At 40.4% G+C, this 27,606-nt stretch overlaps 1 protein-coding gene across 1 annotated transcript in view; it reads right to left on the bottom strand.

The window, feature by feature from the left end:
* The window catches only part of LOC135085476 (large ribosomal subunit protein uL4), a 32,259-nt gene extending 5,209 nt beyond the window's left edge, over window positions 1–27,050 (bottom strand). The window contains exons 1-8 of the mRNA XM_063980267.1: window positions 26,940–27,050; window positions 24,973–25,153; window positions 23,684–23,765; window positions 20,014–20,177; window positions 17,736–17,860; window positions 16,240–16,338; window positions 1,623–1,758; window positions 316–451 (exon numbers count right to left, since the gene is read on the bottom strand). Of these exons, the coding sequence (XP_063836337.1) occupies window positions 316–451; window positions 1,623–1,758; window positions 16,240–16,338; window positions 17,736–17,860; window positions 20,014–20,177; window positions 23,684–23,765; window positions 24,973–25,153; window positions 26,940–26,942 (926 nt within the window). The 5' untranslated portion in view covers window positions 26,943–27,050. The remainder of the gene's footprint in view (window positions 1–315; window positions 452–1,622; window positions 1,759–16,239; window positions 16,339–17,735; window positions 17,861–20,013; window positions 20,178–23,683; window positions 23,766–24,972; window positions 25,154–26,939) is intronic.
* Window positions 27,051–27,606: the final 556 nt, after the last annotated feature.

The following is a 27,606-nucleotide window of genomic DNA, read 5'->3' as shown; positions in this document are numbered from 1 at the left end:
TTTCTGTAGTAAGTTGCTAAAAAATTCACGCCCTACCGTGTCTCTTTCTATTATCCCTTTTACAAACAGTTAAAGCCCGATCTGTGAGCACGTAGAATTTTGTCTAATGACCCCAAGCTGCCCATCCTTATCGCTCGCGCGTAATTATGTTGCTGTCGCGCTCGCACACTCACTGCGGGCGCCGGTCGCACAGTCGCGACAGCAATATAATTACGCGCGAGCGATAAGGATGGGTAGCTTGGGGTCATTGGACAAAATTCTACGTGCTCGCAGACCAGACTACAGTAGGTAAAGAAATAAAGATATTATACTCACTTAGGAGCGCGCAGCACCTTGCGGATCTCCTCAGACTTCAGCAGACGGCTGAGGTCGGTGTTGGCCATCTTGGGCTGGGGCAGGTTGAAGTTCTTCTTCTCCTTGGATGGCGTCTTCCATGAGCCGAAGAGGGCGTCTGTTATGGAAAAGTAAAATATAATTTAAAAACTAACTTTTAGTCCATATTATAGTAAATTTACATACATAAGTCTAAACTCAGCGAAGCCAGATTCTCAGCAAAAGAATTTCCAAGTGTAAACAAGATTCAATGTCCTCCACACATCAGCTAGAATACACAGAGCTGTCTTGGTGTAAGTAAGTAGAAAAGTAAGTATATTTGCCCCAATATGATAAAGCCTGGTCTCACGGACCAGTGACGACTGTGACTGTGCGACGGGCGCCCGCAGTGAGTGTGCGAGCGCGACAGCAACATAATTACGCGCGAGCGATAAGGATGGGTAGCTTGGGGTCATTGGACAAAATTCTACGTGCTCGCAGACCGGGCTTTAGCAAGCTGAAGTGGCAATTAGTTGTATGTTCTCCACACGTCGACACCCCAGCAGACTCGCGGTCTTGGCTGGAGTTTCCTAAGGGAGATTTGTTTTACCCTCCAATTTCGTAACTTTAAACATATTTAATGTAAAAAGTAAGGCTTATGAGGGACACTACTATCTTTCTACTGCTAGAGCTACGGGACTATTCCCACCCCTCGTTCCCACCGCTGCAACTCCTGTGGTAAATTCGTTTCGGGTCCAACGACAGTTTAACTTTCCCCCGTGACAAACCGGACCTTCACTGGTTGGGTTATTAGCGGTCAAGCTGTCGATCCTGGCTACACAGGAGTTGCAGCGGTGGGAACGAGAGGTGAGAGTAGTTCAGTATGATATACAAAAACACCACCCATGAAGTGGAACGACGACAACATAAAGTTACCAGGAAGGCGCTGGTCGCAGGCCGTTACCAATCGATCAACATGGAAATAATTGGGGGAGGCCTATGTTCAGCAGTCGACGTATATGGCTGAAATGATGATGACGTCAAGAACTTAAGAAACATTTGTTTATAATAAGTTGCTCGAGTAGTCAGTGTATGCCTGAGGAGGTTCAGTTTGTCTCCATTGAGCATATATTCGTAAATGCAGATATTTCTTTGAATTCGTGGCGGGTCCAATGACAGTACAAACTTAACCTTCACTGGTTGGGTTATTGGCGGTCAAGCTGTAGATCCTGGCTACACAGGAGTTGCAGCGGTGGGAGCTAGAGGTGGGAATAGTCCCGTACTATCTTTCTAAAGACCTGTTAACTTACCGAGCCTGTCGAAGGCAGACTGCGTCCAGATGATGAAGCGTCCAACGTGACCGCCAGGTGCGAGCTTGAGGAGGTTCAGTTTGTCCACGTTTAGCATCTCCACGCCTGGGATGTTGCGGAACGCGCGGGTCAGGCCCTAAGAGAGAGAAAGAATAAATGAAACTGTGATTATGGCTTAGAATAGGACCACCTCCACATGAGGAGATCCGCAGGAGAACCAAAGTGATCGACATAGCCTGCAGAATTGATAAAATTAAGTGGCAATGATCGGGCCACACAGAACTTTACTCGAGTATTCGAGAAAAGTTCTCGAGCCGGAAGACGTAGTGTGGGCTGGTCCCTCACTAGGTGGACCGACGATCTAACGAAGGTCGCGGTAGGTGCCTGGATGCGGGCGGCGTAGGACCGGTTGTTGTGGAAATACTTGGAGGAGGCCTTTGTCCAGCAGTGGACGTCGGCTGAAACGAAGGACCACGTCCACTCTTCCTGTGGATGTCGTAAGAAGCCTCCAGTTAGCCCACCACACTCCCTTACTAAAAGGGGATAGATGAGAAATGCTTTGCTGCAATAGACTCCATTAGATTTAATTGGGGTCTTTCACACTCACATTTTGTATTTTACTGTATTTTGACGTTCATAAGTACCACTAAAGCCAGGTCCGTGAGCACGTAGAATCCCGTCCAATGACCCCAAGCTGCCCATCCTTGTCGCTCGCACGTAATTATGTTGCTGTCGCGCTCGCACACTCACTGCGGGCGCCCGTCGCACAGTCGCGACAGCAATATAATTACGCGCGAGCGATAAGGATGGGTAGCTTGGGGTCATTGGACGGGATTCTACGTGCTCACGGACCAGGCTTTAGTGGTCAAAATTGAATAAAATATTTTTGATTTTGATTTATTAATAAAATGTTCTCCACACGTCGACACCCCAGCCGGCTCGTGGCCTCGGCTGGAGTTTCCTAAGGGAGCTGTAATATGCCCTCCACATTCGTAACTCAATACATATGGAATGTAAAAAGTAAGGCGTATGAGGGCTTACGTATTTATTTTGTCAACCAAAAGATGTCATCTTGAAGGACTTTCCATACTGAAGGCGTTCTGAGATCAGTTCAAACATCGTCAATCTTGCCACTCTTGTAGCAGTTTTGAGCTGACACTGCACTGTACAGTAGGGTGGAGCACGGTTGTATGGGAAAATTTTTTTTTATAGTTTCGAAGTTCTAATAGTAAGGGGGGGATTTGTGCCTTATATGAAAGTATAAATAACTGTAATTTTTTATCCCATATAATGAATATCTTCTGCCTCCGCAGTGACTTCAAAATTTTAAAATTTTATTTAAAGTTGAAAGTCGTCTAAGGTGAAATATTGCGCTCTATTTATTAGTAAGAAGGTATTAAATGACAGATATTTTATAGATTAGACATTTACTAAGGTAATATAACAAGAAATACATACAAGAATTAGATTAATTACTTTAATTATTATTCTTGAAAATCCTTTTTTGATCAAAATTTAGGCATCACGTTTCGCGATTCCAACTTGACTTTTATTGCACCTTATTAGTGACTTTCTGGATGCAGTGAGAAATAGAATCTTTGATCGTAATCTTCACAGGTCCCTCAACAGCTTGAGTGAGGTAGAGAAGCCTTAAAACAAAGGTTTGCTCTCACCACCAGATTTGACAATGTGCTGAATTTCTTAGTCAAATAAATATCTCAAAAGCGGCTGTTTGGTTAAGTAAATTAAATAAATATATAAAATAGCATTAAAGTGTATCACTAGTACTTAAAAAATTCTAGGTATTGAAGGGTGACTCGTACTGTGTGACTTTAGTATGCGACGAGCTGCCAGCTCTCTGACATCGTAAGAAGACTGCTATCAGGATACTCGTAATAGCTTTTTATCCGGGTAACTAGTTCTTTAATCTTTCATAGGGTATCTGGCAGGCCTCTCGAGGCCATAATAATTGTAAACAGATGACGGGTGCCATCTTTGCATGATGGTTTTGTCTTAATCAAAAACCAGGAAGAAGCATAGACTTTAACCACAATAGTAGCCAGAGGTATCAAAATTTCTATTGGATTTTAAGTTTCTACAATACAAACGTAGTATTCGGTACGCTCGTGTGATCTAACGGGCATGTTACAATTCACCAGGAGAAATTATTGCGAGATTTTGTGAGAATACGCCTAATTACCGCCGAAGCAATTTTATGCAAGTTCTGCTGATCAGTACTCAGATAATTGGCCATTTCTGATCACATTTGTCCTTCAATTTGTTCAAATTTATAGATAGGCAGTTTCTCACATGTTTCCAGAGCTTTTCCAGTAGACTATCTGACAAAGACGCGAGTCGCGAAAAGGGCCAGAAAAATTCTCTTCTCGCGCTCTCTCACGCCCTTATTAAAATTATAAACCCAAAGCCTGGCTTTTTTGTGTATTTTACATTGAAAATATAGCATATCAGTAAACGATTTGTGATAAAAAAATAGTATTTTTATTTAAATATTGCACAGATATGTGGCGCCTAAGTGAGGTCTAAAACCAACTTTTTTTATAAATTCAGTGTCGATGCGGAGGCAGTTACTCTAAACCGAATTGATTAATATTTTGCATGACTTCATTTAAGCCCTAAAGGCACAAAATTTTGACTAATTACAGATATCTGAAAAAAAAAATTTTCGCTCCACCCTACTGTACAGGTTTGTTGACCTGGCTGGAATGAGGCCAGATGCGCAGTTAACTCGGGTGCCCTCTCAGACGCATAACATTTTTCATCATAATTTAGTTTGGGGTAAATCCGCGAAACAGTAAAAAACTTATGTTCCGATCGATAAAAAAAAAACTGTTGTAGTTCTGGTAAATTAAACTTCTGAATAACGATTCATACAAGTTTCCACATAAGGCGCCATGATCCATATTGATTAAATACTTCAAGTTATTTCGATAATCAAGAAAACACGCACTAAACGTCATTACCATCACAGTAAAAATACTGACCTTTGCCGTTGTCTTTTAATTTTTTTTACTTTACCTATACACAGACCAGATTTTGATTATAAATTTAAAATGTACATATTTACCGTGACAAAATAACAAAATTATATTGAAATCGTATTAGCCAATAAAATGGAATCATGAATTGAAATATTGTCACGAGAAATCGTCATAGCCATCGCGGCAGCATCAAAGGTTCTTTAATGTGGCCGCGACGCGACTTATCCCCGCTTGTGTCCGCGCGTCCCACTCTTCAATTCGTTGCTCGTAACAGAACAGAATGCACGTAAAAGGACATTGTCAGAAACCGCCTAAAAACCGCCCAAAAACATTAACCCATCATAATTATTTTCTATTTTTTTAAATACATTAAGCACCCTTTCATTCTAATGGACACTTAAGCATTGAAAAATTAAATAAATAAGTCTTTTAACGTTTATTCTATAATACTATTACAACTTCCGGACGTTTTGGTGCGTGGCATGGTCTAAAACCTATCAAGTTCCATAATTTTTGCCGATAAAATCTGTACGAGGCATTACCGTACTTTATTGCTGGGAGTCCATGTATAGTGATGTTCCTGCGGCCATCATAGACAATAAAATATCGATTTTGAAAATAAAATAAATCGATTAAACTGCTTTGAAGACTAGATTTGCGTTAAAAGCTAAAAAGATATTGACACTATTACAAGAAGCTATCTAAAGTGTCCAAATGGTCGAAGGTCGTAAATAAAATAAAAATAATTAGGACCATAAACTGATATTCATGGTATCATAACTGTAAAAGTGTCAGAATCCGATGTTGAATCCAATGCCAGTTGAAGTGTGAGAAACATATATCAACCTAGTATAGTTGCCAGTCTCTCATAATCTATGCCAATGAGGGTTTTCGCGATTGAAAAATCCGCCAGATGGCAATACGTAGACGTGAGGTCCAAATGCTGCATGATTGGTTATTTTTGACATGACATTGACAGATATCCACCAATCATGCAGCATTTGGACCTCGCGTCTACGTATTGCCATCTCGCGGATTTTTCAATCGCGAAAACCCTCATTCATAGCACATGTATAATAATAGACCAAATGAACTTTTATAGATTGTGAAAGAGAAGATAAAGATTTTATTATTTTATTAAAATCTTGCCACGAGGTAGTTTTAAGTAGTAGAAACCAGGATTGGATAATCGCTACAGGCAAGTATCAGAACATTTTATAAATATTTTTAATCGATTATATCCTTGTGAATCGTTTTAATAAATTGTCATTTTACTTTTTCAATTAAAACTTTTTCAATCCCTAGTCTTGTCAAACTGTCATAATGTCAACAAATTATAAATGTCACGTCAGTTGACTCAATTTCAGTCTTCTGTGCGTTTATTGTATTTTTATTTCAATGAAATAGTGCTAAAGGGTTAGTACTAAAAGTGAAAGCCTTTTTTCAGAAAGAAAACCAATGTGGTGCCCTTATTATTCATACTGTTTGAAAGTTACAAGTCAGTGATACAGAGTTGCCGACATTATAACTCCGTAGTGATACCATACCAAAGAAGAAGTTTTCCTAAACACTTGTGTTATTTTTATATGTGATCAAATAAAAAGGATTAATTCTACTGCTCAAATGGAATAACTTATCCCAAGAGACCGAATATAAAAAAAAAAAACCTCTCCATAGAAATTATCACCATCACGAGGATGTGAATTTTTTTGAGAATTTGATATTGGTCCTGTAAGAAAATTAGTTGTATTTCAGTAGTAGAATCAACCCTTCTTGTTTCATCAGCAAGAGTAACTATAAAAACGCCCTGTAGGTAGGTATTATTAAGCTGAAGAGTTTGTTTAGTGTCAAAGACTGTCACACAGTGTAACTTAAATTGGCATATTATGATAATGAACATAAAAACTTAAATAAATATTTATGTTAATATTTTTTCTATTTATTTATTTTCCCAAAGCTTCACAGTGACAGCTGAAACAGCAATACTGTTGTAAAACTTGGAACAAACTGTTACAAATATTTTACAAATTAAAATAAAACCGCATGTTGCTTTACTTTCTCGTATAGGTAATAAATGTAATTAATGGCTAGATTATTAATGTTACTTTGTTACCCTCAATAGTGAGGAGATCTTATAAAATGGTAACCCTGATTTTCATTGTCATTCAAGTGCTCTTTCTTCGCATAGGCTTCTGTGATTTGGCCAAGGGCCACACACATTGCGATAACATTATGCGACATTGATTTGACAGCAGCGGAGTGAAGTCTTGCGACTATGCAAAATGATACCCTGTAATCGTAGCGCATATAGACATAGACGGGGCGGGGCACATAGCTCGTAGAGCTGATGGCCGCTGGGGCAGGAAAGTTCTTGAGTGGCGACCACGAGCCGAAAGACGTAGCGTGGGCAGGCCTCCCACTAGGTGGACCGACGATCTGGTGAAGGTCGCGGGAGTTGCCTGTATGCGAGCGGTGCAGGATCGGTCTTCGTGGAAATCCTTGGGGGAGGCCTTTGTCCAGCAGTGGACGTCTTTTCGGCTGAAACGAACGAACGAACGATACGTATTACCACTATTTACCAGACATTACTATTTATTGCATACTCGCTGGATTACACGTAGGAGCACGCGCGTTACAGCTTCGGCCTTGCATTATTATAAGATCTTGTTCCGCCCTTTTACGAACTTCCTCCGTGAGGATATCCCCGCCGAATTCTATGATGAACCTATCAAAAGTCATATTCTGCAATGTCAACCCACCACAAGGTGGACCGACGACCTGATAAAGGTAGCGGGAAGGCGCTGGATGCAGGCCGCTACCAACCGTGCGATGTGGAAGTCATTGGGGGAGGCCTATGTTCAGTAGTGGACGTCCTGTGGCTGAAATGATGATGATGAAATGAATGAAAATGACAAATCTTCGAACGTGTATAATACCGTGCCAAAGTAATCATATAATTTTGGCACCTTAATAACTATTTCCGTTTTTGTTGTAAAGATCATGCAGCGCTACTTGCGGATATTATTGGAAAGAAAACTATGTGGGCTCTAGATCTGAAGCCGCTTTAACGAACACGAAGTGCTCATACAATGCGGCGTATTTTCTTCCAGTCTTTAGTCAGGACTTTAGTCGAATTAAAACCCCGGTTGAACGTGATATAGCCGCACTAGAATACGATGCTTTTTTGCATAATCGCAAGACTTCGTTCCGGTGTCGACCGAATGTTATCATGATGTATGTGGCCCAGGGGTTACCGTAGCCGCTAAGGTTTGAAACTTCTTGCTTAAAATATTGTAGTCTTTGGCATAGACTACGACGGTAGTCATGGAGATAGGAGTTTGTTATCTCGTGTCAGATGTAAATGGTGAAAAGAAAACTCATGATTCGTGTTATTTTTATGCAATATGTAGGTATTTTATAAAAGTGGAACCCCGAGTGATCTCCAAAACCCATTCTATTATTATATACGATTCGGCTTCGATATCTATAATACAATAGGAGTTTATTTCATGTGTCAGATGACAAGGGTGGAAACAACCTACGATTCATGTTGTTTATTTACGTGCAATATGTGGGCATATTATAAAAGTGGAATGCCGAGTTGTATTTCTAAAACTTGTTCTATTATTTTATACTATTTGGCTGCGACTCGGCGTGACGACAATACAAAACATTTTTCGCGAATCGGTGTTCATACATTCACACAATACATTAGACGCCATGTTGTCATAAACGACATATTATAAAATCGCTGTGATTTAATATTCTTAATCATTAATTTTATGGCAAGTGTCCATCAGGAATCATTGTTCTTACACACAGAATCGTATTATTTCACTTTCGGGTAGTAATATGTCAAAATTGTTGGTTCTTAGGCGAACAATGTATGGAGAACGAACATTGTCCTTTACGCAGCTCCGAGACTTTTTAAACTCCGAAAACGAGAGACACTCGCAGTTTGTCATCGGCTCGCGTCATTCCCATTTTGTGCGATTTGGTAAGTTTTATATATCGATATTTTTCTAATAATTAGCACTTTGTAGCATGTGATTACAATAAAAAAATGGCGATATTGAGGTGTCCCAATAGTGGTGACAATTATTTTTATATAATTTTAAAATCGTTTTCGTCATTACCATTAACATCATTACCATATCATTTAGGCTTATGGTGATGACACTTTGTATATGGTAATGATGACTATGAATGGTTTCCTAAAAGAACAATGGGACAAAACGTCCCCAGAACTGTAGCACTTTAATACCTACCTTATAATATGATAGTACATGATAATACTATAATTTTATTATAATATGACAGCTCAAGTGTGACATGCATGTCTCAGAAAAAAGTTATATCTAAAATAAGAATCCATAAGCAACCCTGAAAAAATACATACAAAATCACTTTTGACCGACTTCAATGGGTATCACGACAGCTTGACCCCGGGACAATTCGACTCCTGTGACAACTCGACCCCTGCGACAACTCAAACCCTGCGACAACTTGATTTTTTTCAACACTCAACACTTTTGACTTACTTCAAATGGTTTCACGACTGCTGGACCATACGACAGCTGAACCCTACGACCACTCGAACCCTCCGACAACTTGACCCCTGCGACAACTCGATTAAATTACTTTTGACCTACTTCAAACGGTATCACGACTGCTTGAGCGTTAAGAAAACTCGACCTGGACACCTCGATCCTTGCGACAAGTCGATCTCTATTACAACTCGACCCCTGTGACAAGTCGAACACTGCGACACGTCAACCCCTGCGACTACTCTGAGCATTTATTCTAGATTCTGTTCAGGCATTGATTGATGGAGCTAAATGGTTTACAATAAGTATCATAGTTGTCATCGGGGTCGAACTGTCGTAGGTTCCCTACGACAGTTCGACAACTGGACCCCTGTGACAACTCGACCCCTGCGATAACAAGATTAAATTAATTTTAACCTACTTTAAACGAAGCTCGACCCTACAAAAACTTGACCCGGACAACTCGACCCCTACGACAAGTCCAAAATATTCAACTATGATACTTATTGTAAACCATTTAGCTCCATCAATCAATGCCTGAACTGTATCTACAATAAATGCTCAGAGTAGTCGCAGGGGTTGACGTGTCACAGTGTTCGACTTGTCACAGGGTCACAAGTACAAGTTGTCGGAGGGTTCGAGTGGTCGTAGGGTTAAGCAGTCGTAGGGTCCAGCCACTAGCGGCGTAAGGGGGGGGGCGGTCCGCCCCGGGTGCCACTCATCAGGGGGTGACAAAAGTCACGCAGATTAGTACTCACTGGCGCTAGTATAACGAGGATATGCCATGATTGGGGGGGGGGGGGGGGGGTGTTGCGATTAGTATCATATAGCTCATTCGAACTAACACCTTTCATTCATTCAATCGGTAACCCAAAAGAGGGGGTGCACCAGACCATTTTGGGGTGTCTTACCTCCCCACTATATGTATACCCAACTTACTTACATTAAGGACTTATGACGGGGGATGCTGTGCTGTGCTATGCCCCGGATGCCAACCCATGCTACGCCGCCACTGTCCAGCAGTCGTGAAACCATTATTTTGAAGTAAGTTAAAAGTGTTGAGTGTTGAAAAAAATCAAGTTGTCGCAGGGTTTGAGTTGTAGCAGGGGTCGAGTTGTCACAGGGGTTGAATTGTCCCGGGGTCAAGCTGTCGTGCCCTTTGAAGTTGGTCAAAAGTGATTTTGTATGTATTTTTTCAGGGTTGCTTATGAATTTTTATTTTTGATATAACTTTTCTGAGACATGTCACACTTGAGCTGTCATATAATAAAATTATAGTATTCAATTCAATTTATTCATTTAAAGATAACAATGATCCACATGGTTAGTAAATGGGTGCCTTATACAACTATGTTAGTAATTTACTTATTATAACATACCACTAATTATCCAACCCGTTCGGTAAGAAGTAGCCGAAGGAAATGTCGGATAATAGGAGAGTCGTACCTCTCCGCCACGGTCTTCAGGATACTGTTGGGGCTCGCCCGTATCCTACTGAGCAACGAGGCAGTCTTCTTGCATAGGACAGCAAAGAAGCCGTCAGTATGCGACTGAGCAAACATTTCCGAAGCACTGCAGAAGCGAGGCAAGCCCAACAGCACCCTGAAACCGTTGTTATATTGGACCCGAAGGACGCCAAGCGATTTCTGCGAGTACGTGGTCCATAGGTTTCCCGTGTATAGACTCTGACAGTATGCTTTAAACAGAGTGATCTTGACATGGTCATTACATCGGGCAAACCTGCGAGCCAACATATTACACCTTACTGCCAGCGCCCTTCGTTCCCTCTCGATATCAACATGATCTTTAAGGTCATCAGTAACGTAGTGTCCGAGATATTTAAATTTAGTGACTCTGTTTAAGTTTACCCCATTCAGCAAGAGGTCGGGTACCACGTTTGGACATTTACTGGCGGCCTTAAATACCATGTATTCGCTCTTCTTCACATTATACAAATAAGCCATGGCATTTAGCATACGCTTCACACACACCCACCATCTTTCTGAGAGCCCCCATTGTTGGCGCCAGCAGTACCATATCATCAGCGTAGCTTATGTTGTTGATACAAACACCATCTACCCAGCATCCGATACGCATACTGCTAAGGGCAACAATGAGGTCATTTACGTATAGGTTGAAAAGCCTGGGAGACGTCAGCCCACCCTGTCTCACCCCGCACTGCAACCCATACTCCTCAGAAAAAACGTTAGCCCATCTTACGCTGTTAATCTGGTTAGCATACTAATAATGGAATATTTGTGATACTTCTGACGGGACGCCCTGCCTCCTCATCTTATCCCAAAGGATGTCATAAGACACAAGATCGAACGCCTTGGAGAGGTCGAGGAAGCATGCGTAAATGGAAGTCCCCTGATCCGTGTAGTACCTGACAGTGTGCTTAAGACTAAGGATGGCGCTCTCGGTCGACAGTCCAGGCTTAAACCCGAATTGAGCATTATGTGATTTTAAATATTTATCTAGTAGAGAGTCAAGCACACTGTCAAGGACCTTTGCCGTGATTGTAGCTAGAGAGATCGGTCGGGTATTAGCATGGTCTATCATACAAGGTAGGTATTAAAGTGCTACAGTTCTGGGGACGTTTTGTCCCATTGTTCTTTAAGCTTTGTTTTTAAATGAGAAGGTTTTTTATTAGTTTACGAAAAGACGTTTTTTTATTCATTTCTTGTATGTTGACTATTGTGTAAGTCTAAGTAAGAGTACCTAGGCATATTTTTCAATCAAAATCCTCATTGGTGTAAATATATATTTTTTCTGATTCTGAATAATATTAGGAACGTAAAAAAAATTTAACTAATGTCCGTATTGTTCCAAATTCAATAAATTCATTAAAATGTTGAATACATTTATTTTTATTTCCAACCCATTATTTAATAGGTACGTGCTTAGCTAGGAAAATAACATAGATAAAACTGGTGTTTAGCTAAACAATTATATTTAAATTTTAGTTTTTAAGTAATTTTAATTTAATGTATTACTATAAAATATATTTCGTCATCACCATTAACATAAGATCATTACCATTTTAATAAAATCATTACCATTAGGAAAACGTCATTACCATTTTGTGAAAAAATATTTGGACGCTTGTTACTTCTAAAATCACGATTGAATCTAAGGGCCTCACACTGATCTAAAAAGCTTATTGCTTAACCTTTCAGTTTAAGCTAGTTTGCACGCATCCCTGTTAAGTTTTTCAAAAAACGTAAAATAAATCCCGCGGAATAAAATCGGCGGATCTACCCTTTGGCATAACAGTATTTGCATAAAGTTTTTTCGCATAAACTTTGATATGCATAGTTTTCTAAATGCATAATGGTTTCTTAGGCATAATAATAACTTTCTCTAATTTTCAATACCATAATTTAAATAATCATAAATGTAAAGAATATAATTTTTATATACATAAAGTTTGTTTTTAATAAAATACTAATAACATAATGTAATAATTATTTATAACATTTAAAGTTATAAATATTGTCTATAAGAGCAACCAACATTGAAGAGTAAATAATTATGTATTTATTTGTGATGTTGCGAACGATCCTCCTTCCACCTTTATACTCTTTCGGCCTATAGATTTGCAAAAACTAAATTCTCTGTATCATTGTCATTTTTGTTCTTAATTTTTGACCTGTATCTTAGATAACTTAAGCTCGTGAAAATACATTCTGTTTGATCTCGAATCCCTCTTATCTATTATAACGCACATAATATACAGTCCACATTTCTTTTACAACATTAAGCTTGCCTGATCTGAAATTATGTTGATCCCGACTGGCCGTGGTCTCTTCCACGTGGTACTAGTCTGCCCTATACTAGAGTGTAAAAGCCGGATGCGCGGAGGGAGTGCGGTCCTCGCTCGCTGTAACATATATCCGGCAGCCGTGCGAGCTGGAGCGGCTGAGGCTGGTCGCCGAAGGCGACCAGCAAGCCGAAGCTGCGGAAGCGAGCATGGCATGCCGGGTATATGTTACGCCAGAGCGGAAGGACCGCACTTCCCGCAGCGCCGGAGATAAGGCAATCCTAATGCTTGCTTGCATGCTTGCTTGCTTGCATCCTTGCTTGCTTGCATGCTTGCTTGCATGCTTGCTTGCATGCTTGCGTGCTTGCTCCTTGATTGCATGCTTGCTGCTTGCTTGCATGCTTGCTTGCTGCTTGCTTGCTGCTTGCTTGCAGGCTTGCTTGTTTGCATCCTTGCTTGCATGCTTCCTTGCAGCTTGCTTGCGTGCTTGCATGCTTGCTGTTTGATTGCATGCTTGCTGCTTGTTTGCATGCTTGTTTGCATGCTTGCTTGTCTATTTATATTTGTCAACTTACCTATATTTTATATGTATAACATTTTATATTTCATATTTGTTAAAATTATGGTATTTTGTATATTATGAATGGTAATATTTATGGCATTGGTTTAGATGCCAATAAATGTTATGCCTAGAAATCGTTATTAAAAAAACAAGAATACAGAAAAAATATATACTAAAATATTATTATAATAAAAGTGGTTATGGCAAAAAAATATATGCCTTATGATTTATTCTGTATGAACGTTATGCGAAATGATGAGTATGCCAAAAAACTTTATGCACTCTTAAGTTAATTTGGGAGTAATTGGGCCAACATTACTTAGTCCCACGATAAGAAAGTCGGTTAATAAAGTAATATGGGGCTCGAGAAATTCCTGTCAGGTTAAATGTTATCACAAAATGTGTGCTGAAGGTCTAAGAGAAATAGATTTTCCCAAGGAATTTACTTCATGTTGTGACAGTATGTGTAACGATGTGGGTCATAGATTAGTGATAGATAGGTTTTATGACGATATCGTAGTTACGCTTCAGGAGGCAGCTGAGTCTAGTTGCGTACAGAGCAACCGTAATAAACGAAGCCGAAACACTCCGGGTTGGAATAGGTTTGTCAAGGAAGATCATGGTAGGGCTAGACAGGTATATTTGGACTGGGTTTGGCATGGAAAACCTCGATCGGGTCCTCTGTATCAGGATATGTGTGATTCCAGAAGAAAATTTAAGGCGAAGTTAAAATCATGTCAAAGAAAACACGATCAAATTAAGATGGATTTACTGGCATCAGAACATGAAAATAAAAACTTCCCCAATTTCTGGAAACACACAAAAAAACTTAGTCCAAGGCCGGTTGCCCCTATTAGCGTGGAGGGAGTCAGTAAGCCGGAAGAAATTGCAAATTTGTTCAGAGATCACTTTTCTGTAAAGCCGGTGCTCCGGACGAGTGACATGGAGGTTGCGTGTACTGGGGACGTCGTCTCGGGTGTTCCTGTCTATATTACACCTAGTGAAGTAAGAGCGATACTCAAGACGATGAATAAGGGTAAGTCGCCTGGGCACGACGGCCTCAGTATAGAACACCTTCACCATGCTGGATCTCATCTTCCTAGGGTTCTGTCATTGCTGTACACCTTCTGTATTAGGCACTCGTACCTACCCTCTGCACTAATGAAGACTATTGTGGTCCCTATAGTCAAAAACAAGACAGGGGACATGTCGGACAAAGGCAACTATAGGCCTATTTCGCTGGCCACCATACTGGCAAAGGTCCTTGACGGTGTGCTTGAGCGACGACTTAGTCACCATCTTAAGCTTAATGATGCTCAGTTTGGGTTCAGACCCGGTTTGTCAACTGAGAGTGCTGTGTTTTCGCTTAAGCATACAGTCAGGTACTATACCCAGAGAAGGACGCCTGTGTATGCTGCTTTCCTGGATCTCTCTAAAGCATTTGACCTGGTTAATTATAAGTTATTGTGGTCGAAACTATCTGACATAGCATTGCCACCTGAACTAATTACTACTTTTCAGTACTGGTATGGTAATCAGATTAACCAGGTCAGATGGTCTGGAGAGCTGTCTGATGAGTACACCCTTGAATGTGGGGTGAGACAGGGAGGGCTGACGTCTCCTGCGCTTTTTAGCCTTTATGTGAACGACCTCATCGTTGAGCTCAGCGACACCAGGGTCGGCTGCTCAGTTGACGGTCTTATGATCAACAGCATTAGTTACGCAGACGACATGGTGTTGCTGTGCCCAACGGCAAATGGTCTGTGCAAATTACTGTCGGTGTGTGAAGAATATGCTTCTAAGCATGGACTTCTTTATAATGTCAAAAAAAGTCAATTCATGGTTTTTCGATCAGGTAATAAGAAATCACTGTCACTGAAAACCTATCGGATGACTGTGACATTGAACGAGAGAGGAGAGCGTTGGCGGTCCGATGCAACATGCTCGCCCGCAGGTTTGCCAGGTGCACAAGAGATGTCAAAATTACCCTCTTTAAGGCATTCTGTCAAACATTTTACACCTGCAGTCTGTGGTGTGACTTCACGCAAAAGACCTATAACGCTCTCAGGGTTCAGTACAACAATGCCTTCAGGATGCTGATGGGGCTACCAAGGTTCTGCAGTGCTTCGACTATGTTCGCGGAAGCGCGTGTGGATGACTTCTACGCTATCATCCGTAAACGAACAGCGTCGATGCTTGCGAGGATACGGGAAAGCGCCAACAGCATCCTGTCGGTTATCAAAGATAGGCCATCGTGTCCCATCTTTAAGCACTGGATTAATATTCACTTGCATGGATCCAGAAACCGGTTTTTTGACTGATTTATGTTACTACTAACCTAGTTTTTAAGTATAAGATTGTTACTAACACAATGTATGGATCATAATGGTCTGATAATAAACGTATTATTATTATTTATATTATTATTAAATTATGACAATATTTTTTATGCAACCGAATATGGACCCAGTTAACTCGATCGAGTAGTAATGATGCGATTTGACAGTGTGGGCACGAGCGAAAATCGCAAACTAATCTTTGGCTTAATTTTATGTCGTGTTTAATACTGTATCTCATGTTGATAGCCCAATAAATAAATAAACTGACAGGTTCATTTGTCCTATCCGCAGAACGTATCCAGTGTGATGAATGAATAAGAGGCTGTGAAAACATAGACTAGACATTGTGTGAGTTCACTTTGACCTGAACACATCCATGACAAATCTATTATGTTAAAGATTCTTACCTGGTCCTTGTGGTAGACGATCAGGGGTCCTTTACGCTGGACGCGCCTGCGGTTACGCATCTTTCCTTTACCGGCGCGCAGCCTCTGGGATTTGTATACCTGTAACAAGATTTAAAATTTAAATGTTTGAATAATCAAAAATACAGGTTTGGCTTGCAAAATTAATTTTACCGGTAGTTTAAAAACCAGTTTTACCGGTACCGGTTTCTTGGATTTTACCGGTAGTTTGAAAATACCGGTTTCTTGAAGTTTATCGGTAGCTGAAAAAAACGATTTTAGTGATACCGGTTTTTATTTTTGTACTGAAGATATCGGTTCTTAGTACTGGCACCGGTTTGGCCCTTTGGTAGTTTTATATTTGTGTTATTTTCTAAAACAGAGGTGTTTTGACGGTACAGTCAACGTAAAATAGTGTAACACCCAAAGTGGCCAAAAAGTAGATGACAGACCTTATTACACTTATAACAACGACGTGTTGCGAACTCATTAGCTACTTTGGGTCTCACGAACTATTTGAAGCTGACTTTACCGTCAAAACACCGGTTTAAAAAAATACCGGTCATATAAACCTACCAAACGGCCAAACAGGTACCAGTAATATGAACCGTTATTTTCCAACTACCGGTAAAATTCAAGAAACCGATACCGGTTAATACATGTTATAATTTTTTAGGCCAACTTATTATGTTTGTATTCCCAACTCTATGTCGACGTAGCAACAACTAGCCGACTGTTGATCGGGAAATATTATGTTGTCCCAGTAAAAGCTGCATAGTCTATGTCAGATCTACGAGTGTTGACCTGGGACAGTCTTTTATTCATAGAAGATGCTTAGTAGGGTACATAAAATACGTAATATACATAGGGTACGTAATTTTAGGAAATTGTAATTTTAAGTACCTATAAATTAATATTTATTTACTTATGTATATCTTGGCTATGGCAGAATAACAGGGTTTGTGGGTCTCCTGCAATCACTGAGTCATAGACCTTTTTGTCTCTTATGATTTTTTGTATCTGTGAAAAACTGTAAATGAAACCTGTTTTGAGACAAATAAATACTTTCTATTCTATTCTAAAATTAGGTTCAAGTTAATCTACAGGACTATTCCCACCTCTCGTCCTCACCGCTGCAACTCCTGTGTAGCCAGGATCTACAGCTTGACTGCCAATAACCCAACCAGTGACGGTCAAGTTTGTCCCGGGGGAAAGTTAAACTGTCATTGGACCCGCAACGAAATTAATCAGAAGAACATGGGAGGAGTTCGAAGTATAAGGTACATAGGAAGAGTCTCCGAAACATTATAAAGCCATCTGCCCACCAAACTGCGAGTGCAGGTGAGGTTTTGATCCCCAGTCGATGAAACACATAGCCCTGAGTGCCCAAGCAACTGCAGGCAGGATTTGATGAATGCTGCTGACCACGCCACTCTTTTAGCGGAGTTTTGGACTGTGTAGGTTTGTTGTGGACACGATAAGAAGGACTCAAACCTCACCTTGAGGACATCAGACCACGCCTTGATGCGTCTGAGGAAGATGACAGCCTGCTTCGTCTTGTTGATCTCTTGCACCTTGTCCGACACCACCAGCGGCAGTTCCGGCACCTTGTCGATCACGTGACCTGCGCCAAGAGAGAGAAGGGTCATTTGTGGCACAATAAGCTGAACACTGTGGTTTCTAATGTAGTTTTAATTATGGCTGGTTTTAGAATCGCGCTGCGAAAGACGTTCCTGAGTGACGCTGATCGATCGGCGCCGACGCTTCATACATTTCGGCTGTCAGCGCTGACAGTCAGCGTGATTCTAAAACCAGCCTAAGAGGTCTTACAGTGCGCGTGGACGCACAGGGTGACACATGAACCTCTATTCAACGCTGTGCGTTCGATTTGCTGCTTCACTTAGGCAAGCATCGTTTGTGAATACGAGCGTATGTGCTGTCGCCTGTACAGATCAGCACATTTATGAGAACACATTTTTGTGGTAACATAGTACTATTGCAAGTACAAAACATAGCGAAGAACATGAATAGAACCAATCAAGTACCATTATTATACAATACTAGGGAAAGTGAAATTCGCACCTCCTTTGTTCATCGGAAATAATGCATGATTCTAATGAAAAGAAATGAAAGAATTTTTCAAACCTCGGGGTTGACGGTGACTTATTACATTTAAAAAATCTTCACATTTCTAACTTAGTCTGATATAATTTACAAGTTTGAAGACACTTGTAGTAGAAGCCTTGCACCCGTACTTGCCACGAAGCGAGCCCGGAACGCCAGGCCCTACGTCGATGTAGCACTAATCCGCAGTGACACACAGCGGCACAATAGCCTCTGCATGTGGACATTTAGTGCATGATTTGAAAACATTTCCAGTAATCCTGACCATTTATAATTTTCGCGACTGAGTTATCTTAATGATTGGCACGCAAAATGTAACTAGGATTTAACAACCTGAAGGCCTGTTCACTTGAAAGGCCTTGAAATCTACTGCTGAACAGTCTCCCAATGATTTCCAAAACAACCGGTCCTGCGCTGCCCGCATCCAGGCTACTTACTTACTAACTAGTAACTTACAGCCCTAAGGCCTTCAAGTAAACAGGCATCTTTTGGGCTGGCTCACTTCAGCTGCATCCTTCGAGTGAGATTGTCATCAAGAGCAGTGTCCATACTACATGATACACTGTATTAGAGGTCTAGCGCTTCAGATTTGTGTGCTCTGTCACGTCATAATACGTCAATGTCACCCCTCCTGTGCCGCTCTTAGCTTCAGGCACTGGACTCAGTTATCTGTAGGACTTATAGTGCGTGGCTAAGATACAGGCCAACTAAGTGCTAGGGACTTTTTTGTTTTTTTTATCCATAACGAAGAAGCTCTTAGCATCATAAGCTCTCATTTCGCCTTTTTTGTGTGTAGCTAGAATGTGACTGACTTTAACTCGATTTTGAACGTTATTCTGTGACACCTAGAGTGTAAATCCACTTACCACGCGCCGAGACTTTTATTTTGACATTATTCGACTGCGATTCACTCGATATTGAGCCCTATCCTATAGTCCGTAAGTCCACTCACCGCGAGCCTGCACCAAAGCTGGGACTCCGGCGGCGGCGCCAGGGCTTGGGGGCACGAGTGTTGCTACTTACCTACTAGTAACTACTATCTTCATAGTAATTAGTTCTAAGATCACTCGAAACGAATGGGGTGATTCCATACTTTTGCTCGCGAGTGTAGTATCTTAAAACCCTAAGGCCTTCACGCATCGTACAAAACACTTAACAATGCGCTGGCGTCCTAGTTATAAACCTGTCACCCCGCTTGGGATAAACAGACATTCTCTGGGCAAGCTCGCTCCAGCTGCATTCTACGAGTGAGATTGTCATCAAGAGCTTTAATAAATTCACACTTTTCAGTCACGACGTGCGACGACGGAACACGAGCGCAATTCAAAATTAGACACAGAGACGAGTCGGGGAAGCGTCGCGATGACGGAGAGACTCAGTTCAAAGACTCGACATACTATTCACGCTATGACGTCGGGAGTAAGCGGCATGCCACTGATTTGCGACACTTCACTGCGTGACGTTGTATATGTGTGCGTTGCCCCAGCGCATTTTGTATGTAGTTTGTCCCCTGATGACGTCATCCTATGTTCACTCCTGTGGCTGAAATGATGATGATGATGACTTACCGCGAGCCTGCACTACAGCCGGGAAGATTTCGACTGCGATTTACTCGATATTGCGCCTTATCCTATAGTCCGTAAGTCCACTCACCGCGAGCCTGCACCAAAGCTGGGACTCCGGCGGCGGCGAGCGCGGCGGCGACGGCGGCGCGTCTCTGGCGCAGATTGACGCGGCGGTGCCAGCGGCGCCAGGGCTTGGTCGGCGCGAACATTCGCCCGCCGCGGCACATGTTGCCGAACGCTCCCTGGCCGGACCTAAGGTAGAATGTAAGGTTAAAATAGAACAGAAAATGAGAGAGGTCAAGGTGGTCCAGCGCCATAATGAGGGCTATCGTTTTAGCGCTCACCAGTTAGCGCCACTGTAGAGTAAGGTCCTGTCACTTGCTAGTAGCGAAGACAGTGGCACCAACTGGTGAGTGCTAAAGTGGTAGGAGGACTATCGCATTTGCAGTCATCAAGATGGCGCTACTGTAGAGTAAGGTCCTGTCAATCACCAGGGGTGCCAACTGCTACGTATAAAAACGATAGCCCTCATTAGTCATGTCATTAGCCTTATTTACGCCCAAAAAGGCTTCTATAACTGCGAGCTTTCATTCAGTCAGTTTTTCTGTGGCTAGGCACCACTTTTTTTACGGTACTGAATCAGTCTCGACATTGCCAGCTAGAAAAATTTAACTGTATCTTATAAAAGGCAACCTTTACTATTATTTATCAACACAGGTCAAACCGTTTTTACTTATCAACAGTTCAAACCGTTGAATGGATTGAGCTGAAAATTTGCATGTAAACATATGTTAAGAAATGATTTCCCTTTGAAGCGAATACATGTTATATGAATGAATGTATGTCCATCAGGATTGGACTGCTCAACGCAAGCAAAGTGCTAGTAAATTATAAGCCATATCTTCAAGCAGTGCAAGCTTTAAGAGAGCAAGGCCCAAGACTAAAAACGATGGAGCGGCAAGGGGGCGTCCATAAATTACGTGAGACAATTTTGGCTATTTTTCGACCCCCCCGCCCCCCTTGGTGAGATTTGGTGAGATTTTGCCTGACCCCCTCCCCCACCCCCTAATCTCACGTGATATTTAAAAAAAATCCGAAATTTAATAGTTTTGGAGTAATTTAACTGAGAAAGGTTTTTTTGTGTGCTTAGTGCGAGTTTGCATTTACCGTTGTCGCTAACGAGTGCATCAAAAAGATCTATAAAGTTCAAGATTTTAGTTCTTGAAAGTATCTGCTAGGGACGCTGTACAATCATCATACATTTTAATTCATGACATTTTTTACGCAGTCGCTAGCGGATGACGATCGATATAAAGTCGCACTAAGCCCACTGATCACGAATAGATCCAGAAAAACACGTGTAGTGACAGCGGTTAGTAGTCTACTTACTAGGGTCTCATTGTTTTTTTTTTTACAGAAGTACCTAGTCTAATTATTGTTCCTTTCTACATAATCTAGCAAAATCGATTTTGATAAAAAAAAACTTGTTTTATAATTTTCTTAATTTCGTCATTTATTCTGCATTATAGTATTCACACATGCAGACGGAAGCATTTTTAGTTTTATATGTTTAGACGGTATAGAATAAAATGTCATTATCATCAAAGAAAATATATTTTTTTAGGGTCCCGTAGTCCTGACAAGGAACCCTTATAGTTTCGATATATCTGTCTGTCCGAGGTTTTGCTTGGAAACTATTGGCACTAGAGAGCTGTAATTTTGTGGAGGTATGTATATTAATCACGCCGATAAAACGGAAGAATAAAATTTTGAAAAAACCTTTTTTAGGGAAGCTCCCCTACATGTAAAGTGGGGATGATTTTTTTTTCATCTTCTACACCATCGTGTAGGATATCTTTGGATGACTTGGGGGTTTCAAAGACTATTTTTCGATTTAGGGATCCGTTTGCAAACTATTAAAGTTTAAAGTGCCAATTTTTGTTCGAGCAGGGCGTCCCCCCCTCTAAAAACTAGACTGTTGGCTTGAAAAATCAGGAAAAATTCATAATAATACTGCTTTTTATGAACTTTCAAGAAAACTATAACGGTTAGGTTAGGTCAGTTAGTTTAAGAGTACCTAATAGTCATTTAACTCATGTATTATAAAATTTCATATCTAATAAAAATTCCTTAGAAGAAAATATTAAAAGCGACTTTAGATGAAGTAATTGCTTGCTTCTGAAACATATTTTGTTAACGACGGACAACTACGGAACCCTACACTGCGCGTGGCACGACACGCAGTTGGCCAATTTTTTAACTTATGATTTAATCCCAGTTTTCTGGCAAATTCTATTTCTCTATTTCTTACGGAAAAAATTACGTGATATTTCCTGAGACCCCCCCCTCTCCCCCACGTGAGATTTAGTGAGGTTTTTGTTGACCCCCTCCCCCCCCTAAAAGTCTCACGTAATTTATGGACGCCCCCCAATATCGCAAATTAATATTAAATGACTTATAAAGATAATAATAAATTTGCAAGTAAAGAACAACAAAGCAAATCTTATTGTTATGTATTCCCATATGTCGAAGCACCAGCAGCAGGTAACCGCTAGTGTCGCGATACAGGAAGTTAATGTACCCTGCCGTAGTGACCAGGCTGGCTTGTTGCACCAGCTAGGAAGGTAACAGGGATGGAACTTAGAAAATAGTTGTAAAAGATGCTAGTTTACCACATTTTGGGAGTGGGTAGTCAATGCAAAAAAATGCTCAATGGTTGGAATGTGCAGGTGTCAAAATGTCCATACGGACCGGCTGTTAGTGTGGCAAAAAGTATGAACGTCAAAAAGTCCCAGTGTCAAAATGTACATTATCACCATGGTTACAATGGTTTAGTGACAAATGGTACACATCACAAAATACAAGTACAACAAAAGGTGTGATAGATAAAATGAACAACTGATTTATTGTGCTCATGATTAAATTAATAAAATTAAATGTCAAAATGTTCAATGTTCTTGTAGTCTAGTCAATAGTTTTTTGGGCATTTTTACCTTGATGCATTTAAACACGTGTTCACATTAGCTATTATACAATAAGACGCTTGTTTGAATAAACCCGAAGACATTTTAACTTCAGATCATTTTAACCATTGCTCATTTCGACGTTTATACTTTTTGCCACACTAACAGCCGGTCCGTATGGACATTTTGACACCTGCACATTCCAACCGTTGAGCGTTTTTTCCATTGACTACCCACTCCCAGAATGGTTTGCCATGTGTTGGCGTACCCAGCTTCTGGCTTAGGGAGGACAAGTCATACCCAGCTTCTGGCCTAGGGGGGACAAGACAAGTCATACCCAGCTTCTGGCCTAGGCCCCCCCCCCTGAACAAACAGCAAGACAGATATTTTTAGGTTAGACTTCAAAGCGTTTTTGAATTTTATAAACCCTGTAACTTAGTCTAAACTGTTTTTATGACATTGGCGAAATCATGGTTCTAAATACCAAGTCGTTGTAGTAGAAGACTTCAAAGCGACTTCCAGGGGGCAGATGCAACTGCATCTCCAACTATATTTTAAAAACTAAAGAAGGCTGGGGGAGGCATATGTTTAGCAGTGGACATCATATGGCTGAGATAATGATGATGATGATAAAAGGCTGTGGGTCCATCCTAAAATAATATTTTTGTCAAGTTTTAAACATACTGTTTCATCCAAAATTTAGAAGCTCAGAGACTGTCTAAAACTCTGTCTTGTCCCTATTAGGACTTGAACCTGGGTACACCCAACAACTTCTAAATAAAACAATCCACTCACCTGTGAGTACCACCACCACGGACACGGGGAATACGCGCGACGGCGCGACCGGTACCCCATGACTCGGCACTGGTTTGGTGACCTGGTGACAAAATACAAACATTTCTGTAGTGTTTAGATTTAGGTTAAAATCAGGGTTCGAAATTATCAAGATATGTAATTACGCCTCATCATAATTACCGGATAATTATCAACAATATAAGATACATTTGTCATATTGTTTTATAAGAAATGTTACTTTATGTTTTTGATTGCTGATTGTTGTCAAGTTATCCATTGCTAGTCGCATAAAGCATGGAAAATAGATATTTTGATGCTAGTTAACTAGTTATAATTTTGGAGCTAAATAGATAGGTTTTAACTGTCTATGTTGATTAACGCCCACCACTAGACGCAAGTGCGGAAATACACTACGAATTCAGTTCATTTTCACGAGCGCATTTTTTTGTTATTATCAACCGATGATTATCCATCTGTTATTATCATGATAATTATCCTTTCGAACCCTGGTTAAAATGTCTTCCAAACAAACACTATAATCCAGAAGAGGACAGTGAAAAGGCATTTACTGGGCAGGTATGTTACCGGTTATTTCCAGTCGCCCCTACCGGCATCGCCCCCACTGGGGGCACCTGGGAATTCGTAAAAAAATATGTCCCAGTTTCCCCCAGTGATTCTCACTTAACATCAACACCATTGTGGTCAAATACCTCTATAACACCAGGATCATAATTATAGTAACTCCTATAGGACCAGTTAAGTAAAATAACTAACTTATGTCTTTCTAAACTGCCGTAAAATGCATGAACTAATTTTTACTTTATAAAACCTTGTAGTAGAAGCCTTGCACCCGTACTTGCCACGAAGCGAGCCCGGAACGCCAGATCCTACATCAATGTAGCACTAATCCGCAGTGACACACAGCGGCACAATAGCCTCTGCATGTGGACATTTAGTGCAAAGTTTCATCTGTTAAATGTTGTTTGGAAAATGTTGAACGTCAAGTTATAGGGTATCAGTTAAAAGATGCAGGTTAGTGTGATGTCCTGAAATTCTAACTTCTTACATTTCATCCATTAATACACACCCCACCATTCTTCCTCAAATGTTTAAGTACATGCTAAATCATCCATGAGTGCACAAATAATGACGCTTGGATTGCTCGGACCAAACTCCCCGCACTTCCCTTGATCAAAAATTAGTGGGGCGCATCTTCATGGATGAAACAATCTAGTATTGTTCTTGATGTGCCTTTTTTAAATAAAAAATAAAAAAATAGATATACTAACCAGCCTCCTTGCTCACGCAGTATGGCTGACGTGCATTCTTGGACATCGACACGTGGACATCGTTGACCAGGTCAGGCCTGATGGGGGCCTTGAAGACGAAAGGCAGCGGCAGGGACGCCCCGGCCACCACCTCACTCTTCTCCGAGTACACCGACACGAGCGGTCGGGAAACTGATAGACTCTGGAACGTAAATAATAGTTTATTAGGTGACGCTGATTGATTTATTAGTTTGACGTTGAAAGCAATATTAACACTGCAGTACACGCGCCCCTTTTTTTACACGAATACACGCGCGGCCTACTCTGGTAAGCCAATTTAAAATCACTGTAAATCAGTTTATAAGCAATTTATGAATAGAATTACTATGTAAATGATAAAAGTGTTTATTATAGTTATTTTATAATCAAAGTTTCTTTATATAACTATTTGGGATCAAACATTATAAACAGATTTAAAAGTTGTAAATTTTTTGGACCAAAATTGCACTCTGAGACCAATGTTAACAAAAAAAAATTGACTGAAAAAATATGATTAGTTTTTTATCTGTCATAGTATTCATGACTTTCTACTGCCTGGTACACGGTGTAAATCCATTTGTTACAAGTCTTTCATAATTTTTTTGTCGAGTGATTTCGGGCTTTTGAGTAGACCCGCAGTTTTGACGGCCAATTTTAGAAAAGTGCGCAGACTCTAGCGACCCAAGCTTTACTGGCTTACTGACAAATTTAGTAAACAAGGCTTTCCTGAAATGCCAGCTCTCTGGCGCAAGTTTTCAAAAAGTTATAGCGTAAAATGTTACCCTGGTCTACTATAGTAGTCCGCGCGTGTACTCTAGTGTTAATGCAGACCATGGAACATCAAACTAAATATTTTTTTAGGTAAATAACAACACAATTGAGTATGTACAGACAATAGCACATCAAATTGAGCACTGTGGCATCTTTTGCAGTCGTAACAAGTGCGATTTTGAAAAAATCTTTGTGCCTTATGCCCATATTCACAAACATTACTGAGGTCTCAGTGCGCGTGGACGCACAGGGTCACACATGAACCAATCACAGGGCTCTATTCGACGCTGTGCGTTCGATTCGCTGCTTCACATAAGCAAGCATTATGTGGGTGTTAATCTTTTTCAGATTACTAAGATCTCATTATCAGACTATTATGTGATGTGCTATCAGCTATACATTCTGAAAAATGATATTATTGAAGTTTTAAATGTATTCCTCAAGTCGACACACTGATGGACAGGATGTCACATAGTGTTTCCTACGGGAACACCATAATATCCCCCTATAAGTACCTGCACTGACCATGGGGTCAGTAAGGAAGAGTTCGGGGTTAGTACTTAGATAAAAAAAAACATAACCCTCCTTCTGACGCAGTCGGGTAGAAAAATAACACAGAAACACCTGTAGAAATGTTATTTACTGTTTTCATACAATTAAAGAGTGCCGAATAGTAATAAATATAGAAGAAATTAACTGAAAATGAGTATATTGTACAGAAATTGACATGAAAGACGGAATACCTAACCTCAAAAATGCTATCGATTTGTAATCGTTAAAAACGCCCTTTCACGACATCCCAAGTGTAAGGTTAGGCACAAGAGAGGAGATTGAAGGTTTTCTGATGTGTTTTTGGTGGAAAACCATTTCAATACACAATGATGCTATAGTTTCACAATAGAGACATGTCGAGGTCGGAAGTCCGTGATCACCGAACAACGACGGATAATTTTGGCGTAAAATGGTTTAAAACTTGCAGGAAACATCACTCTGGCATTCGAAAACAGTAAAAACTTACGGGAAACCATCTAATTCCTTAGTTTTCAAGAAAACCTAACCAAACACGTGGATCGCACACTATGAGCTTGTCAACTTGCGGTAAACACTTTCACTGGTTTATATTTCGGCACTTCAAATCTCTAACAATATTCTAGCACATTTATACATTTGAAACTTACCATTTCGCTATATCAGCGAAGTTATTCCTCCGAAAAAACACTACAAGCGGTGGTAAAGACCATCCGCCATGCCACGGAGGTGTGAAAAGAACGGAAGTGAATAGTAGAAATCTGACAGCGCTAAAGGGCAGTTGCTAGCACTAAAAATATTTTTCTACCTAAGTAAATAAATATTTATTTTCAATAGAAACGTAGAAAACCAGACGGATAGCTAAAATGGATGAAGCTAAAATTATTAAATAACGTTATCAATATGACAAAAGTATTTTTTTTTAATTATAGAAAGCCGAATTCAAATTATTAATTATAAATTCCATGCATACTAGCTTTACATTCATAGACAAAAAAAATATATTTTTCAGCGGGAAAACAAAATAAGGTCAAGGAACAAAAATTTTATACAGCTTACAGGTACCCAAAAATGTCAAACTGACATGTTTTGCAAAAGTGATGTTTGTTCAAAATATTTTTATGAATTTTGATAGCAGTAATTTTTACATAGAAATCTTTCAGACAAATAAAAAAGAGGGTAGTAAAGTTGTGAGCGTATATTTCAAACTACCCTGCAAATAAGACATGATGGAGCAAAGTACAAGCGCGAATACCAGTCGTGTGGACTTGGATAGTTCAGAAAATTCTCAAGCAGAGACTGAAATGGAATCAGTTA

The sequence above is a fragment of the Ostrinia nubilalis genome, chromosome 28 (assembly GCF_963855985.1).
Source record: "Ostrinia nubilalis chromosome 28, ilOstNubi1.1, whole genome shotgun sequence".
Taxonomy (NCBI): domain Eukaryota; kingdom Metazoa; phylum Arthropoda; class Insecta; order Lepidoptera; family Crambidae; genus Ostrinia; species Ostrinia nubilalis.
The sequence above is the reverse complement of the archived record's forward strand: the minus strand, read 5'-3'. Positions and strand labels throughout refer to the sequence as shown.